The sequence below is a fragment of the Sebastes umbrosus genome, chromosome 21, assembly GCF_015220745.1.
Source record: "Sebastes umbrosus isolate fSebUmb1 chromosome 21, fSebUmb1.pri, whole genome shotgun sequence".
Classification (NCBI taxonomy): Eukaryota; Metazoa; Chordata; class Actinopteri; order Perciformes; family Sebastidae; genus Sebastes; species Sebastes umbrosus.
The window spans coordinates 20,862,404-20,877,560 of NC_051289.1; the positions used below are offsets into that span (position 1 = coordinate 20,862,404).

Genomic DNA, 15,157 nt, shown 5'->3' on the forward strand with positions numbered 1-15,157 from the left:
AATGAGCCGTTTACCTGTATATCTACATACGGAGCGTGTCCTCTTCATGGAGCCGGGTTCCATGTTTCTACAGTAGCCCAGAACGGACAAACCAAACACTGGCTCGAGCATGTTTTGTGTTGGCCACCGTAGTTCTACTACACACTTGGCACACGGCAGAAGTTTCAGTTGGTTGCAATTTGCAACCTCACCGCTAGCCGTCAAATCCTACACACTGCACCTTTAACTCCTAAAATTCTATAGATTTAAGCTTATACTTTAATTTAGTTTTTTTTTTTATACACAATGAAATTCCACATTTGATATTTTCGGAATGATCAGACTGTATAGAGTTAATTTGTACATTTACTCACATTATAAATGCTTTGTTCAATAAAAAATGATGGTATCTCATATTCATATCATAATTGGCAGACAATCTAGCCAGCATGTGTGACTCTCTGACCTCAGCTCAAAGGGTTGTACAGACTACATCTGGTTGAAGACTCAACAGTTTGTCAGCCCACAGCGCTGACACATAGTAACAGTGTGTGTGTGTGTGTGTGTGTGTGTGTGTAGGCGTTCCAGAAGCAAGCAGAGACGGACATCAGGAGTTGCTGTTTAACAGAGATCAGGCAGACAGAGGAGAAATACACTGAGACCCTGGAGTCCATAGAAAAGGTACTGACCTACTAACAGGGCTCGTTATCAGCACTTTATAATGACACCGGGGTTCAAAATACAATGCTTTGTGCTGAGCATTTTTGCTGTGTATTTATGCAAATTATTTTATTAGTATATTATACACATACATTATAATGTAGAGAATGCAAACATCTGTGTACTGTTTTCCACTGATGTTGCATGAAGAGTTTAGATTTTAGGTAACAGGTTGTTGGGGAAAACAAAGTCACTGGCGTGTTGTCAAGTGTGGTTTGTAGATTTGCTGTTAAATCTAACAAATAATGTTACTTAGATCAGTGGGTCCCAACCATAGACTGTATATAAGAGGTAGACGTAGTCACCGTGACGTCACCCGTTGGTTTGTGGGCTGCCGCTTTGAAGCCTTAAGTTAGGCGTTTTGGCCGTCGCCATCTTGGTATTTGGCCATCGCCATGTTGGTCCTTTGCAACCAGAAGTGAAACGAGAAGGTGGAGTTAAGTACAACCGAACACTGGGTAAGACATTTTTATGCCACTAAAAAGATTAGAATTAACTTTCATGAACAGAAAACACACTGTGAAAGGGTTAAAGTGGACAACACCCAGACCAGACAACGTCGTGGTAGCGACCTATCGATCAAAAGGTAGCTACGTCCTAAAGCATCCCCTGCTTTATGGTCTATTTGACTCTAAATGGGACCATAATTTACTAAATGAACATCATGCTGTATTGAAGAAAGCTTGAAACTAGCGATTGAGACCATAAACTCATGTTTACAATGTTTACTGAGGTAATAAATCAAGTGAGAAGTAGGCTCATTTTCTCATAGACTTCTATACAATCAGACTTATGTTTGCAACCAAAGGAGTCACCCCCTGCTGGCTATTAGAAAGAATGCAAGTTTGAGGCACTTCAGCATTGTCTTCACTTTTCAGACCCCAGAGTTGCCCACTGGTCCCAACCTTTTTGGGTGATGAGCCCATAAAATAAAACGTGTGCATGCAACCCCCTGGTCACAGCTTGAATAAGTTGTGAGCCGCTAAACTAAAGAGTAATTCTCTGAGATTGATAATTTCAATGACTGATAGAGGCCCGAAGAGGCAAAACTATTCAATACTTCCCATGGAGAAAAAGAAATTAGAGAAGTCGGAAAAAAAGGATCTAAATTAGAGTAGCAGAACGATATTTTTCCCCTCACCTGTCACATTAATAATGACGCACCTCCTTAGATTTATCCCCTAACCCCATTAGAGATGACAGGATTTGAGACTAGTTTTACTAAGTGGGTGTCTCTGCAGTTGTCAAACTACAATAAATTGACCTACACTGTGAGTGTGGTGTGTTTAAATTAACAGGAGTGATATGTACGAACATAAAGACTTATTCTAAATGAGAAAAAATAACAATGTATTACTGCATAATTTGTTTTACCAGCTCTCCTGATAGTTTGTCCAAACTGAGGACAGAGTTACAATAATAACTGCACACATTATAAATACATCATTTCAGAGATAGTACAAATTACCAATCAAAATTGTATTTCCAACCAAATATCTGACCTAAACGGACTCATTCTTCATTCTCTAAGTTAATGTGAGCCCACACTCAACTACAGTGGGTCAAAAATGAAAGTAAAGTTAACTTTCTTATTGTAGAAATAGTCCCACTCCATTGATTTCATAAAGTGAAAGCGTGACAAGAGCTCTAGAAATCAATTTGGCCTCCTTATCACTTGCCCTACGAGAAACTGTGAAACTGACTGACTGTAATTTGGGGTATAATGGAAAAAATAATGAGCAGTGTAACAAATCTGTACTCCCAGAGAGAAATGAGGGAAAGAAAGAATATATTTTTATTTTTGAAATTAGCAGTGGGTAATGAGTATTCCCAGCACTGCTAAGAACAAACTGTGAGAAAGGCCCCTTTGTCGTGGATGTTTTCCACTTTACCCTGCACTTTTACAGGACTGTGGGAGGGAGGCCCGCCGTCTCTCACCCCCCAGCCACAGCTACTTGTCTTCTCCCTCTCGTGTACGTTCACGTCTGGAAAAAGACCCCGCCTGCTCTCCCAGCGGAGCACTGAGTAGATGACTTTCGATATGAAGTGGCTGGTGGAAGTTAGTTTGTGCTCGCCGCCCACTCCTTTGAGATGTAGAGGTGACTATGCGGCGGGAGTTTTTCTGAGAGGAAATCATTAAATTGCAAACTCTGAAAATTAGATTATTGTCGTGACCCAGACGGTCCTCCTTGTTTTTGCTGACTGCAGCTCTTTGCAACTTGGCCCCCATAATATAATAGCTTCTCACAAAATGACTTTCCCACTCGTACTCTGGAGGGGACGAGCTTCATTCTCTCTCTCTCTCTCTCTCTCTCTCTGCTGCAGCACTTTATGACGCCCCTCAACATGTTTCTATCCATGGTCGAGATGGAAAAGGTGTTTGTGAATATCCCGGTAAGTCATTGTCTTTACAATGTAATGATCCGACTGGGTGGTTACCTCGGGGTCACAAAATTCTATATTGAGGTTCCTTTTTCACTGTTGACATGTCACAGGAGGAAAAAGTAGGTATAAATAATCAAATTAATGAATTCCACAGTCAATTTCTCACACTGTCATGTTTATTTTTTTATTTTCCAACTTGAAACGCAACTGTTCAAACTGCATTAAATGTGTATTAAATACATTGTCATTAGTAATACAATGACGAGAGTCTATAGACATGCTAGCACCTCTGTGAGGCTGTAACGTCAACCTTAGGCTTAGCGGTGCTTTAAAGGAAATGTTAATGTCAGCATGCTAACATGCTCACTATGAAAAAGCGTATTGTTCGCCTCTTAAAATGAGTAGCTACACATTACTGTTAAAATAGAACCACAATATGAATTTAATGTGTCATATCATACAGTATGCAACCATTAAAGAGGACCTATAATGCTCTTGTGCTTAATATTGTTTATTAGGATATATAATATATTTTGTTTACCTTTACTTTAGTGTGTTATATAGTTTTTTGTGCGTGTAAAAGGTGTGCAAAGTTACAAAGCCCAAAGTCCAGACCAAAGGGAGTTCCTCTCCCCCACAGAAACACTGCTCCTGAACTGCCTGAAACGCCTCGCTTGAAGTCCCACTTTTTCTTCTGTAACGTTGTGATGTCACCAAGTAACACATTTAGCGGCTACTTTGGCACGGCCTCAGACAAAGCTAGTTAGAGCGGCGCTGGACCGGAGTCCAAAGAGTTTGGTTCGGTTGACCAATCATAACAGAGTCGGCCAGCTCAGTCCTCTTTAAAATGTTTAGTTTCAAATGAAAGTTGAGCTAAAATGAGTATCAGTTATAAAAATAAAATAAAAATAATCATTAGTTTGAAAAAGAATTTGATGTGCATCAACATTAAAGGGTCTTTGCTGTCGTGTTTCAGGAACTGGTTAAAGTTCACAAATGTTTACTGGTGGAAATCCAAGACTCAGTCCACCACAGAAGTGCCCTGAACCTTTACCAGATCTTCATCACTTTCAAAGAGAGGTAACCTCTATGTATTCTCTTCTAGTGTGTACATTTTCTGTAAAGCTCTTACGATAGATTCTGTGCATATAAGACGTTATTAACTGTCCTTTATGCTGTTGTTGTTGCTGCAGGTTGTTGATCTACGGGAAATACTGCAGCCATGTGGAAACAGCCATCGCCTCTCTGGATGACATCTGCAAAGACAGAGAGGACGTACGCATGAAGCTAGAGGTAAAACCTTTTTATAGTGTCAGTGAATGAATATCTAGAGCCACAGTGACAAGTGTTCATCTCTCATCACCTCAGAACGGTCAGATAATGCCCTCAAGTGTGTATCTGAGGCATTGCAGGTGATGACACCATAGCAGACAGCCTGAACGACTGTAAAGATTTCTATTAAGCTCTAATAGCTTGCTCCTTGAGACTCCTACTTTCACTGTAATCAAACCTAGAAAGTGAAAGTTGAATTTAGCTCTTTGTTGTTTTCTCACAGGAATGTTCAAAGAGAGCCAACTACGGCAAGTTCACACTGAGGGATCTGTTGGTGGTTCCTATGCAGCGGGTCTTAAAGTATCACCTCCTCTTGCAGGTACATAACTACAACCTATACTATACTGTTTCTATTCTAATGTATTCATAATGTCATCACGGTGTAAAAACACAGCTTTCCAATTAGTGCTGTGAATGTGGGAGAACCAGGGAACTCAGATTGGCATGTTTTTCTGCTCAATCAAACCCTCTGGAGTCCAACTACTCATCTTTGTATACACCGAGAACTAGTTTATTTATAGTAACATGACTTTATATAACATTTAGAGACAAAAAAAAAAAATCACACAATATTTAATTTATGTCTGTAGACCATATTCTTTTTAAACTGAATTACTTATTGAATTATTAGTATTTTCAGTGATTTACAGGCATACATGGACTTTCAAGTTTAGTTTATTGATCACATACACATTGACATGGCAGTGAGATTCTTTGTTCCTGTTTGTTACTCTCTCATCCCTATACAGTAATATTTTGAGTGATTATCACTTAAGATTTGTACATTTCTATAGGCACTTTTTCTTGAATTTTTGTCATTTTGGCCGCTTTATACTTTGTTAAATTGACAAAATGATAAGTCAGACATATAGTTGAGTTTGTGCGGTAAAAGGATACCGTGCATGTGGGGTAAGGGACAGTTTAAAAAGGTGTAGACCAAAACAAAAATGAGTGCATAAAAAGACGGAAAACATTAACCAAAATTAATCTACACTCCAGATTAATGCAGATGTGCTGCTGTCATCACCTCCTGGTTTTGCTTCATGTTCTCGGTGAAAACATGAGAATGAGCATGTGGCAATGTTGCCTTCTCAGTAACATTGAAAAATGAAAAAATGACATCTGTTCCACCTTAATTTTGCCAAAGATAAATGTATATACATTATCTGTATGTGTAGAAAAATGTACTTTCTACATATCTAGGCACATATCTATATCTATATATATATATAAAATATATATAGTAATATAATACATTGAAAGGTGCGATTCAGCATAATGCATACTTAAGTTATACTTAATATACTTAAGTGTATTTGTTGATGATACTTCTGTCCTTTTGATAAGCAGGAATTGTATTAGCAGCTGTGTAATAAGCTGTCTATACTTATCCATCACCTTATATTTCCATCCAAACTCACACAGCTGTATATATAATGTCATGAAATGATCAAAGCTGGACAGACACTTAAAGTTAAAAGTCTTCACTGACTTCATAGATGACTGTCGGTAAGTGGCAGAGCCCCATCAGGGAGTTTTGGATTGATCAAAGGCTCCACCGTTGCCAATCAGACTTTATGAGCAAGAGGACTCTGCGTCACTAGGTGGTGCTGTTGACCACGTTTGGGTCCCCCCTGTCACCTGCCTGCGTCCTTCAGGCTCTGAGACTCCTCTCGTCTATTTCTGTAGCTTCTTTATGACTCTCAGTCTGAAATGACCCGCGCATAATTGTCATCTCATCGAGACAATCAAGAAGTAGGAGCGAGAAAATAGATAAAGTGAAGTGAGGACTGAAAGAGACAGCGGCAGACAGAAGAAGACAAACAACTAAAAGAGAGACAGATGGAGGGGTGAAGTATTTTTGAAGTGGTGAGAATCTGAAGCTGAACTGAGGGCCGTGGAAACGTAGGACAAAGTCAGGGGGAAGTTACTGACGCATCACTGAAAATGGAAACATTGTAATGATCCAAAATGTCTCAGAGGACTTTTGAATTGACTACATGCAATATTCTAAGATGTTATATTATGTTTTCATGATTAAAATGTTGAACATGCATTTGTATTATATCTACGTACTAAAGCTACATCTCCTCAGAGTAAATCATGTGTATGTATGCGTGTCAGTAGTGAGCAAGGCCTTTTCTTTCAGTCTAATGCACACACACACACACATAGACACACTGTACATTGATCCCACAGTATAGAGGTTGAAGGTGTTCTGTGTATGAAATACATGTGGGTTTGCTGTGATGTATAGTACATTACTGTAAAGAGAAGCAGCAGCATTTCTCTTGATGAATAGATGTGTGTGCGTGGGTGAGTGTGGAGGTGACAGGAGCACATCATCCTCCTCATCATCCATAGGATGGAGGGCTTAGTGTGTTTTGTTTTACAATTTTATTTTTTCGCTAATTGTGTATGATAATGAGAACAGGATGGTCTGATTTAGGAGGCCTTAAATGGAAGCAAAAAAAGGCAAAAACAAAAGGATTTGAATGTCAAAAGCACCTGAACACCTCATTTTCAAATTTGATTTCTACTGAATGCTTTATGGTAGAATTTTAATGATATAAATATTTTACTTGGAGAGCCATCCATCTGATTTTATTTATTTCCAGTTGGTAATTTCAGGTTGTGCAATCTTAAAGAGGACCTATCATGCTTATTTTCAGGTGCATGCTTTTATTCTTGGTTACCGATGGAACATGTCCATCTAATGTCAAAAGACGCTTTACTTTTCTCATACCGGCTGTGCTGCAGCATCTCTTTTCACCCTCTGTCTGAAACGCTCTGCTTCTTATGGCCTTTCTTTGCTTCCATAACTGTATATACCTGTTAGTGAGGCACAAGTTTGGTTTGCAGTAGAGCTGGCCCATATGGCCTACCACGATATAAGTAATTCATATCTCAATAATATCACAATATAGCATGTTTTTTGGTAATTCAATAACTAAATAGTCTATATGAAATAACCACATGGTAAAGCCTATTTTTGTATACTTCTGTGTGAATTAAATACTTGACTAATAAAAAGGGCTAAGTATTTTGTCATTTTATTAACAACAGTTTCAAGTGAAATTATAGAGAAAAAAATAAATAAATACTTCTATGTATACACAGTTTGTTGATCACAAGTGGGATGTAAAAAGAAACTCTTCAAATTATATTCCCCCAAAATATTTTGCATCAGATTTTCTGAGAAATTTGAGTTAGTCTGTGCTTATTATTATCAGTTTAGACGACATAATTGTGTATCACGATGTCTCGATTTATGATTTAATCACAATACGATTCCATTAAAAGACAATAAATTATCATTTTGAATTATCGCCCAGACCTTCAGTACGTAACAGAACAGTTTACATGCCTTTGAATAGTGACCGTGCATTAGGGCTGTCCTCGACCAAAGAAATTCTTCGTCGACTAACACTCATACGATTTTGTCGACTAAGTGATTCGTTGATTTAATCGATAGATCTGTAAAACTGAGTTTCTCCACAAAGATCACACAAAAGCACCAGAGATGTGCTCATAAATTTCTTGGAAATAAGTCATTCAGAATGAAAAAAGTATAAAAAATGACTAATCGACTAAAGAAATCTTAGTCGACTAAGACCGAATTGATCGATTAGGGGACTAATCGACTAAGAGGGAACAGCCCTGCCATGCATGTTGTATTCTTTCATAGTTTTTCAGCTTTTCTTTGTAACATTAAGTCACAAATCAGCTGATTCCACCAGAGTTCTCAATATAAATCCCTAATTTAGGCTCTCTGAAACCTTGTGATGCTTCATATTTGCATGCAGCAAAAATGTCCCACCAAAAGAAAAAAAAACAACCTGGGTTACTATCCCACATGGTGACAGCCAGAATCTGTACAACAAATGTCGAGTCACTTCCTCTCGCTCCTCGAGTTCCTCTCTCTCGCCGCTTCTTTCTTTCTCTCTTTTTTTGGTCATCAATCTTTCTCTCTTTCTTCCTCACCGCCTCCCGCTCATCATTTCTCTTCCCCGTCCTCCCCCCATCCCCCCTTCCTGAACACACCGCAACACGATTCCCTCAATGAGTCCATCATGTATGGTCGCGGCTATCGGCGTGACCACTCCCTTCCCCCTGTATCTCTGTGGATGTGTGGAGGTGGGAGCAACGCTTGATAAATAGGACTCTGTCGTCTTGCTAGTGATAATAATGCCCAGGTTGAGCTTGACTGACACCGGGGATTTGAGCAGTGCCAAGCAGACACATATATCTCCCTTAGCGGCTCAGTGTGTGCCTGTGTACCTGTGTGTGTGTGTGTGTGTGTGTGGGGACACAGTTTGTATGGGCCTGTATGAAGGACATGCATGGCATCCTTCCTTATCCTCCACTGCTGATGTCTAGATGTCTTGTTTACGCTGCAGTCAGGCACTGGCAAGCAATTTCAGATACACACTTGTGCACACACACACACACACACACGCACACACGCACACACACACACACACACACACACACACACACACACACAGTGCACACAAACACAATATCTGATTTATTTCAGGACAGGATTCTTTTCGCAGTAACCTTTTTCATTTCATATCTAGAGCCAAAGCATCACGTTCTCATGTGTGGAATGTGCCTGTAGTGTGTGTTAGCAGCTGGATAACAATGTTTGTTACATGTTTTTATTTTTCATTTTGTGATTGGCAGATCAATCCTTCCATTTCTAACTTTGGGGATATAATTAAAGTTAGCTAGTCGTTAATGCTTTAAATCAGTTTTACGATATGAACGCGTTGTCATCGCGGGGCACTTGCTCATTTTGTGTGTGTGTGATTCGTTTCTGTCTAATAGGAGCTGGTGAAACACACTCTTGATTCTACAGACAAGACTAATCTGCGGACGGCACTGGATGCCATGAAGGTACGTCATCATTTTATCCACTTTGTTTCAATTCCGCACACTTTTATCACAGCATGCACCGAGTGGAAGGTCCATCCCAAAGCTACATACAGAAACATATTCATAGTCACTCTTCCAGTATGAATCCTTCAGAGTGCACAATTGACGTTACATTCCCTTAAAGCCCTTGAAAACGTGATCATTTGATTCATTGAGACTGTGTGTGCGTGGTGCGTAGACTGTATATATGAAGTGGACGTAGTCACCGTGACGCCAACCGTTGGTTTGCGGACTGCCGTTTTGAAGCCTTGAGTTTGGCAATTTGGCCGTCACCATCTTGTTTTTTTGCAACCAGAAGTGACACAAAGAGGGTGGAGCTAAGTGCAAACGAACACTGTATAACATTTTTAGGCGACCAAAATGTTACAATTAACTTTCATGAACTGAAAACACACTGTGAAAGGGTTAAAGTTCTAAGACGAAAACGCAGACAACCCCCAGACCGGACAACGCCGCGGTAGCGACCTGTCGATCACAAGGTAGCCACGCCCTAAAAGCATCACCTGCTTTATGGTCTATTTGACTCTAAACGGGACCATAATTTACTAAATGAACATCATGCTGTATTGAAGAAGACTTGAAACTAGCGATTGAGACCATAAACTCATGTTTACAATGTTACTGAGGTAATAAATCAAGTGAGAAGTAGGCTCACCTTCTCATAGACTTCTATACAATCAGACTTCTTTTTGCAACCAGAGGAGTCACCCCCTGCTGGCTATTAGTAAGAATGCAAGTTTAAGGCACTTGGCTTCACTTTTCAGACCCGGATGTTGCCCACTGGTGTGGTGACAGTGGACTGGCAACTTCAGCAAACAGCCCCACAAATGTTGCTAAAATCTAAAGCTAGCTAAATCCTCCTTGGTGCATGCAAATCTATAAACTAGTGAGAAGAACACAGACAATTGTGATCATAAAGGACATATAGGAAATTAGTTTTTAGGGCCTTTAAATGAATCATTATTGCTTGTTGGATTGTTGGTTAACTTACTACTGAAGTCATACATTCATTTAAGCGCTGTTTATCATTAACCCGAATAACCAGGATCATTAACATCTGTGTTAAATTATATTTTCCCTCTCCCTACTGACATGTTCTCAGTCTGCTATGGAAGCTTGTGTTAGCTTACAAACTAGCATGATCCTGTCCGAAAAGAGACTAAAAGATATTGCACTTCATTGCAAGTCATGTCGAGTCTTCCACTAAATGCACCATCTATAAGTCCTGCTCATTTTGTAGCCCTCAAAGGCTGCTCAGCTGCCTAATATCACATACAGTGTATCATTGGGGTTTACAAGCCCACACCAGCAATAAGTCCTTTTATAGGAGAGAGAAAAAAAAACAGCACAAAAAGAAAGAATACCTTAAAAATTGGAAAAGGGAAAATGAAAGACTGTTTTCTGATTATTTCTTTGCAGGACTTGGCTCAGTACGTCAACGAAGTCAAGCGAGACAATGAGACGTTGCGAGAAATAGATCAGTATCAGAAATCCATCGAAAACCTGGTAAGCCACCTGCTTCTTCCAAATAATTAGATCTCATTTTACACTGTGCGTTCTTTGGAAATGCCTTTTATTCCTGTCAGATCACACACCCAATCTCTGTCTGTCTCCTTCTTTTTCTCTGCAGAATCAGGCTCTGAGTAACTACGGGAGACCCAAAGGTGACGGCGAGGTACGGGTGTCCTCGGTGGACAAACGAGCTAAACAGGACAGGTGAGATGTCAGGTTGACACGCTGGTTGGCTCAAACGCCGACTGACTGACTGTCTGTCTGAAGCTTAATCAGGTGCTTGGGTTGGAAAACTGCCAGAGTATGTATTGCTTTAAGCCAAAGTGCTGTTAGAAACTAAACCTGTGTGTCTTGTAGCTGAAGAACAGAATGAAGTGAAGTACAAGGGATTTTTTCCTTTAATTTTGGTATTACTGGGAGAATAACTGTAGTTTGAAACAAGAGTTGGATTTTAAAACGGGGGGTGATTTGAGCAGTTTTCCAGCAGGAGGGAAAGATAGAAAGCCTGATCCAGAGATTGATCAGATGGTGGAGAAGAGACATAAGGCTGACATTCTTTAAAAAAAATGCATATTTAAACTACACATATCACAAGCATTTCAAAGAGACAGTTAATCCTGTGTGATCTCAGAGAAAGAGAGCTGAAGGGATGTAGTAGAAGAAACAGGTGGAGGATACGAGGGATTATCAAAGTTAGACACTAGTTCTTGAACAGATGTCACTAAATAATCTTTGAAAGCACCTGCGATCTTTTCGGCGTCAGTAATAAGACACAGATGCTCTCTGAACCGCAGGCACATCTTCCTGTTCGACGCGGCGGTGATTGTTTGCAAGCGGCGAGGAGACAACTACGAGATGAAGGAAGTGATCGACCTGCACCTCTTCAAGATCACCAACAACCCCACGTCGGACAAGGAGAACCGAAAGGTCTGCACACAGATATGGTTTCTACTCAGACACAGCCCTGTTTACTTGTTTTACTGTGGCATCTTAAAGGAGATCACTCTTTCTCTCCAGGAGGAATATCCCCTAACAAAGAATACGGTGTGGTGGGTCATCTTTAGGTGTTAGAGAATTTCTTTACAATGTTGCTTCACTATCTTGTTTCTACCCCAACAAGAATACATATTGAAGGGAGAAGGATTGACCATGAGGCTGTCAGTAGACTTTTATAGTCACTACAGACATCAATCACACATTTTTTATCTGTTCAAAATGTACCTTAAAGGGAGATTTGTCAAGTATTTAATACTCTTATCAACATGGGAGTGGGCAAATATGCTGCTTTATGCAAATATATGTGTATATTTATTATTGTAGATCAATTAACAACACAAATCAATGACAAATATTGTCCAGAAACCCTCACAGGTACTGCATTTAGCATAAAATATATACTCAAATCATAACATGGCAAACCAAGCTCAACAGGCAACAACAACTGTCAGTGTGTCAGTGTGCTGACTTGACTATGACTTGCCCCAAACTGCATGTGATTATCATAAAGTGGGCATGTCTGTAAAGGGGAGCCTCATGGGTACCCATAGAACCCATTTTCATTCACATATCTTGAGGTCAGAGGTCAAGGGACCCCTTTGAAAATTGCCATGGCAGGTTTTCCTAGTATGACATGGACAATGGATTCTTTAGGTTTTCTAGTTTCATATGATGCCAGTATCTTCACTCTAGCTTTAAAACTGAGCCCGATACAACCTAAAAATAAAGAAATTAGTGCCGTTAAAACAAATGTGCGTTAACACGTTATTATCGCGGTAACTTTGACAGCCCTAGTAAGAATCTTCGTAGACATGGCTCTGTTATATTTAACTGTTTCTGCAACCACTGATTGCAGCCACCACTAATTTATGCATAAGTTACCTGTGTAAGTGTTCGAAATATCCACGGTAATGGATACCAGCAGCATGATTATCAGCAATGTTTCTCACACACATAGCAGGATTTTGCAGGTCATCATGGTGTATAGAGAGATGTATTCCAGACAGGAGATGTATGACATCAAAACAAACAAAAATACACTTTGTGTCTGATTTTGTTAAGGAAAGCTATGTAGTCTAGGTGTTCATTATTAGTATTATACAACATGGCCAGGTTCAGATCCCCCACAGACTGCGTCTCCCAGGTGACTTTCCCCTCCAGCATGTTCATGCTTTTCATGTTTCAGATCTGGCCATCACCTTGAAAAAGATATAGGCACATCCTTCAGTCATTTCAGCTTATTTTCTTTCCTGTTTTTTTTTTTGGCAGCAACACATCTCTTTGTGAGCATTTTCCCTTTCGGTTCCAAGAGAGTAACTCAATTCCACTTTTGGCGAGGCCACAGTGATGATGTTTTTACCTCAGACATGCAGCAACATTAGCCTCAATTAAATAAAATCTGAAGTCAAAACCAAAGAAGAAGTGTTTTTTTTTTCTGCCAGGATTGCAGACCACATTTATTGCTCATATTTACACAAAATATTGAAACACATTTCTCTACTGAAATAAGGACTTTCAGCAATGACACATGGTCTTGAATTTTAATCCAACGACAAAATGTCCCAGTAATTCTGGCAGCCGAGTGGTTTATTTTTACAGCTAACATGCTACATCACAGCTGAGAGGAAAGTGTGAAGCACACGTCTAATTTTATTGTTTTGTTTTACGCAGAATAAGGAAGCTTCGGTTTGTTGGTCATCCACACTGATTCAGGTCACTGACTGAAAAAGAAAACATGTCTTGAGCATTAAGCTTTTAATTTTACACTGTGTTATCACCATTTTCAAAAAGCAATAACCCACTTTAAGAGGTGATTTACAGGGATTTTATACCGGCTAAAACAGCTTTTGATGACATGTAATTTAACCCAGGGCTGTATGCCATATCCATCCTGATAGCCGCTAGAACACTCTTTCACAGTTGCAGCACGTAAAAGTGAAGAAATAATAGCAGTACACACTTCTTAACATTCTGTATTATAAAAAGAACAAAACAAGCATCTCATATAACAACCAATCAGCTATAATGGAGGGAAGTCTCGCACTGTTGAGTCCATTATTGCCTCTTTATGACTGAGTCAGCAAAGCTCGGAAACCGCGTTGGACTCCTGACAAACCAATTAACGCCGCTACTTCAGCATAATGAGCAGCCATAACAATTTGTCAGATAAACGCAGGTTCATAAAAACTGAGTAAAAATAAACTGTATTTTATAAGCACCTGTACCAACCATCTACACCCCGCTGATGCCTTTTTTTTTTTTGCCCCCGGATCCCCTTAATGTGCTGCTAAAATGAACTACATGCAAAAACCTTTCTGGCTCATAACACAAACAGCAAAATAATCACCAGAAAAGAGTCTTAAATAATTTGGTGCGTGCTTGTTCCAGCACATGTTTTACATTGTCTTGTTCGTTCACCAGCGTAATACTGAAAGTGTCAGACTAGAGCAGTCTGCCTCCTCCCAGATGGTGTTATCATTAAACCTCGCTTTGGGCCTGACTACACACACACACACACACACACACACACACACAGTGAATACTAAGTGCCAAGCGGTGAAAAATATTGCCAATCATAATGAGGAATGATATCCAAGGCGTGCCAGGAAACAATGATTTGGGTAATAATGATGTTGTAAATAGCAGACATTAGTGGGCTTAGACCCATATGGGCTTATATAGTTATTTTATGAAACCTCAGCTACCTCAGTATCATTCACCTCTGACATGATGGATATGATGCAGTTTGTTTGATTACATATTTGTTATGGAAATGCCAATGATGACAGTGGCTGTCGGAGGGAAGCAGCAATAAGAGCCTTCATCGTAGGAGCAAAAGAATCACATTTACATTCAAGTCGTAAAACCTAATAACCTTAAAGTCGAATCGTTGTACACAGCAGTAGAAACTTTTGTGCCACCATTGGACTGAAGACATTTTTCATGCTAAAGCTGATGGTTTGAGATTTTGCAGCAGGAAGTGGTGGAATGAAAGCTTCACATTAGGGGTGTCGCAATATACCGGTATTGACGATAAAAGTGATTGTTTAAAATATGTAATATTGATATCATGTTAATAATACACATATGGAAATATAGTGTAAATAATCCAACGCATCTTAAATCTCGCTTTTTTACAGTTACGGTTACAGACTCTTTCTCCACCTCGCTACACTTGTATTTTGAGTGTAATTCATTCGCGAAAAAAGAGACAAAACGCACAATAAACAAAGTTAAAGATTTTGTATTTTTTCACATTTTCCATGGATATTACGATAATATCGTTATTGTG

General features: G+C 39.5%; 1 protein-coding gene across 5 annotated transcripts in view; it reads left to right on the top strand.

Moving 5' to 3' along the window:
• LOC119480426 (guanine nucleotide exchange factor VAV3) overlaps positions 1-15,157 on the top strand; it is a 113,823-nt gene that overhangs the window by 58,906 nt on the left and 39,760 nt on the right. For 3 of the 5 annotated variants that reach the window (XM_037756616.1, XM_037756619.1, XM_037756620.1), the window contains 9 exons: positions 559-660; positions 3,025-3,093; positions 4,061-4,164; positions 4,278-4,377; positions 4,640-4,735; positions 9,250-9,318; positions 10,777-10,863; positions 10,988-11,073; positions 11,664-11,796. In XM_037756616.1, coding sequence (XP_037612544.1) covers positions 559-660; positions 3,025-3,093; positions 4,061-4,164; positions 4,278-4,377; positions 4,640-4,735; positions 9,250-9,318; positions 10,777-10,863; positions 10,988-11,073; positions 11,664-11,796 — 846 coding nt within the window. The remainder of the gene's footprint in view (positions 1-558; positions 661-3,024; positions 3,094-4,060; positions 4,165-4,277; positions 4,378-4,639; positions 4,736-9,249; positions 9,319-10,776; positions 10,864-10,987; positions 11,074-11,663; positions 11,797-15,157) is intronic. The other 2 variants (XM_037756617.1, XM_037756618.1) reach the window with 2 other exon arrangements.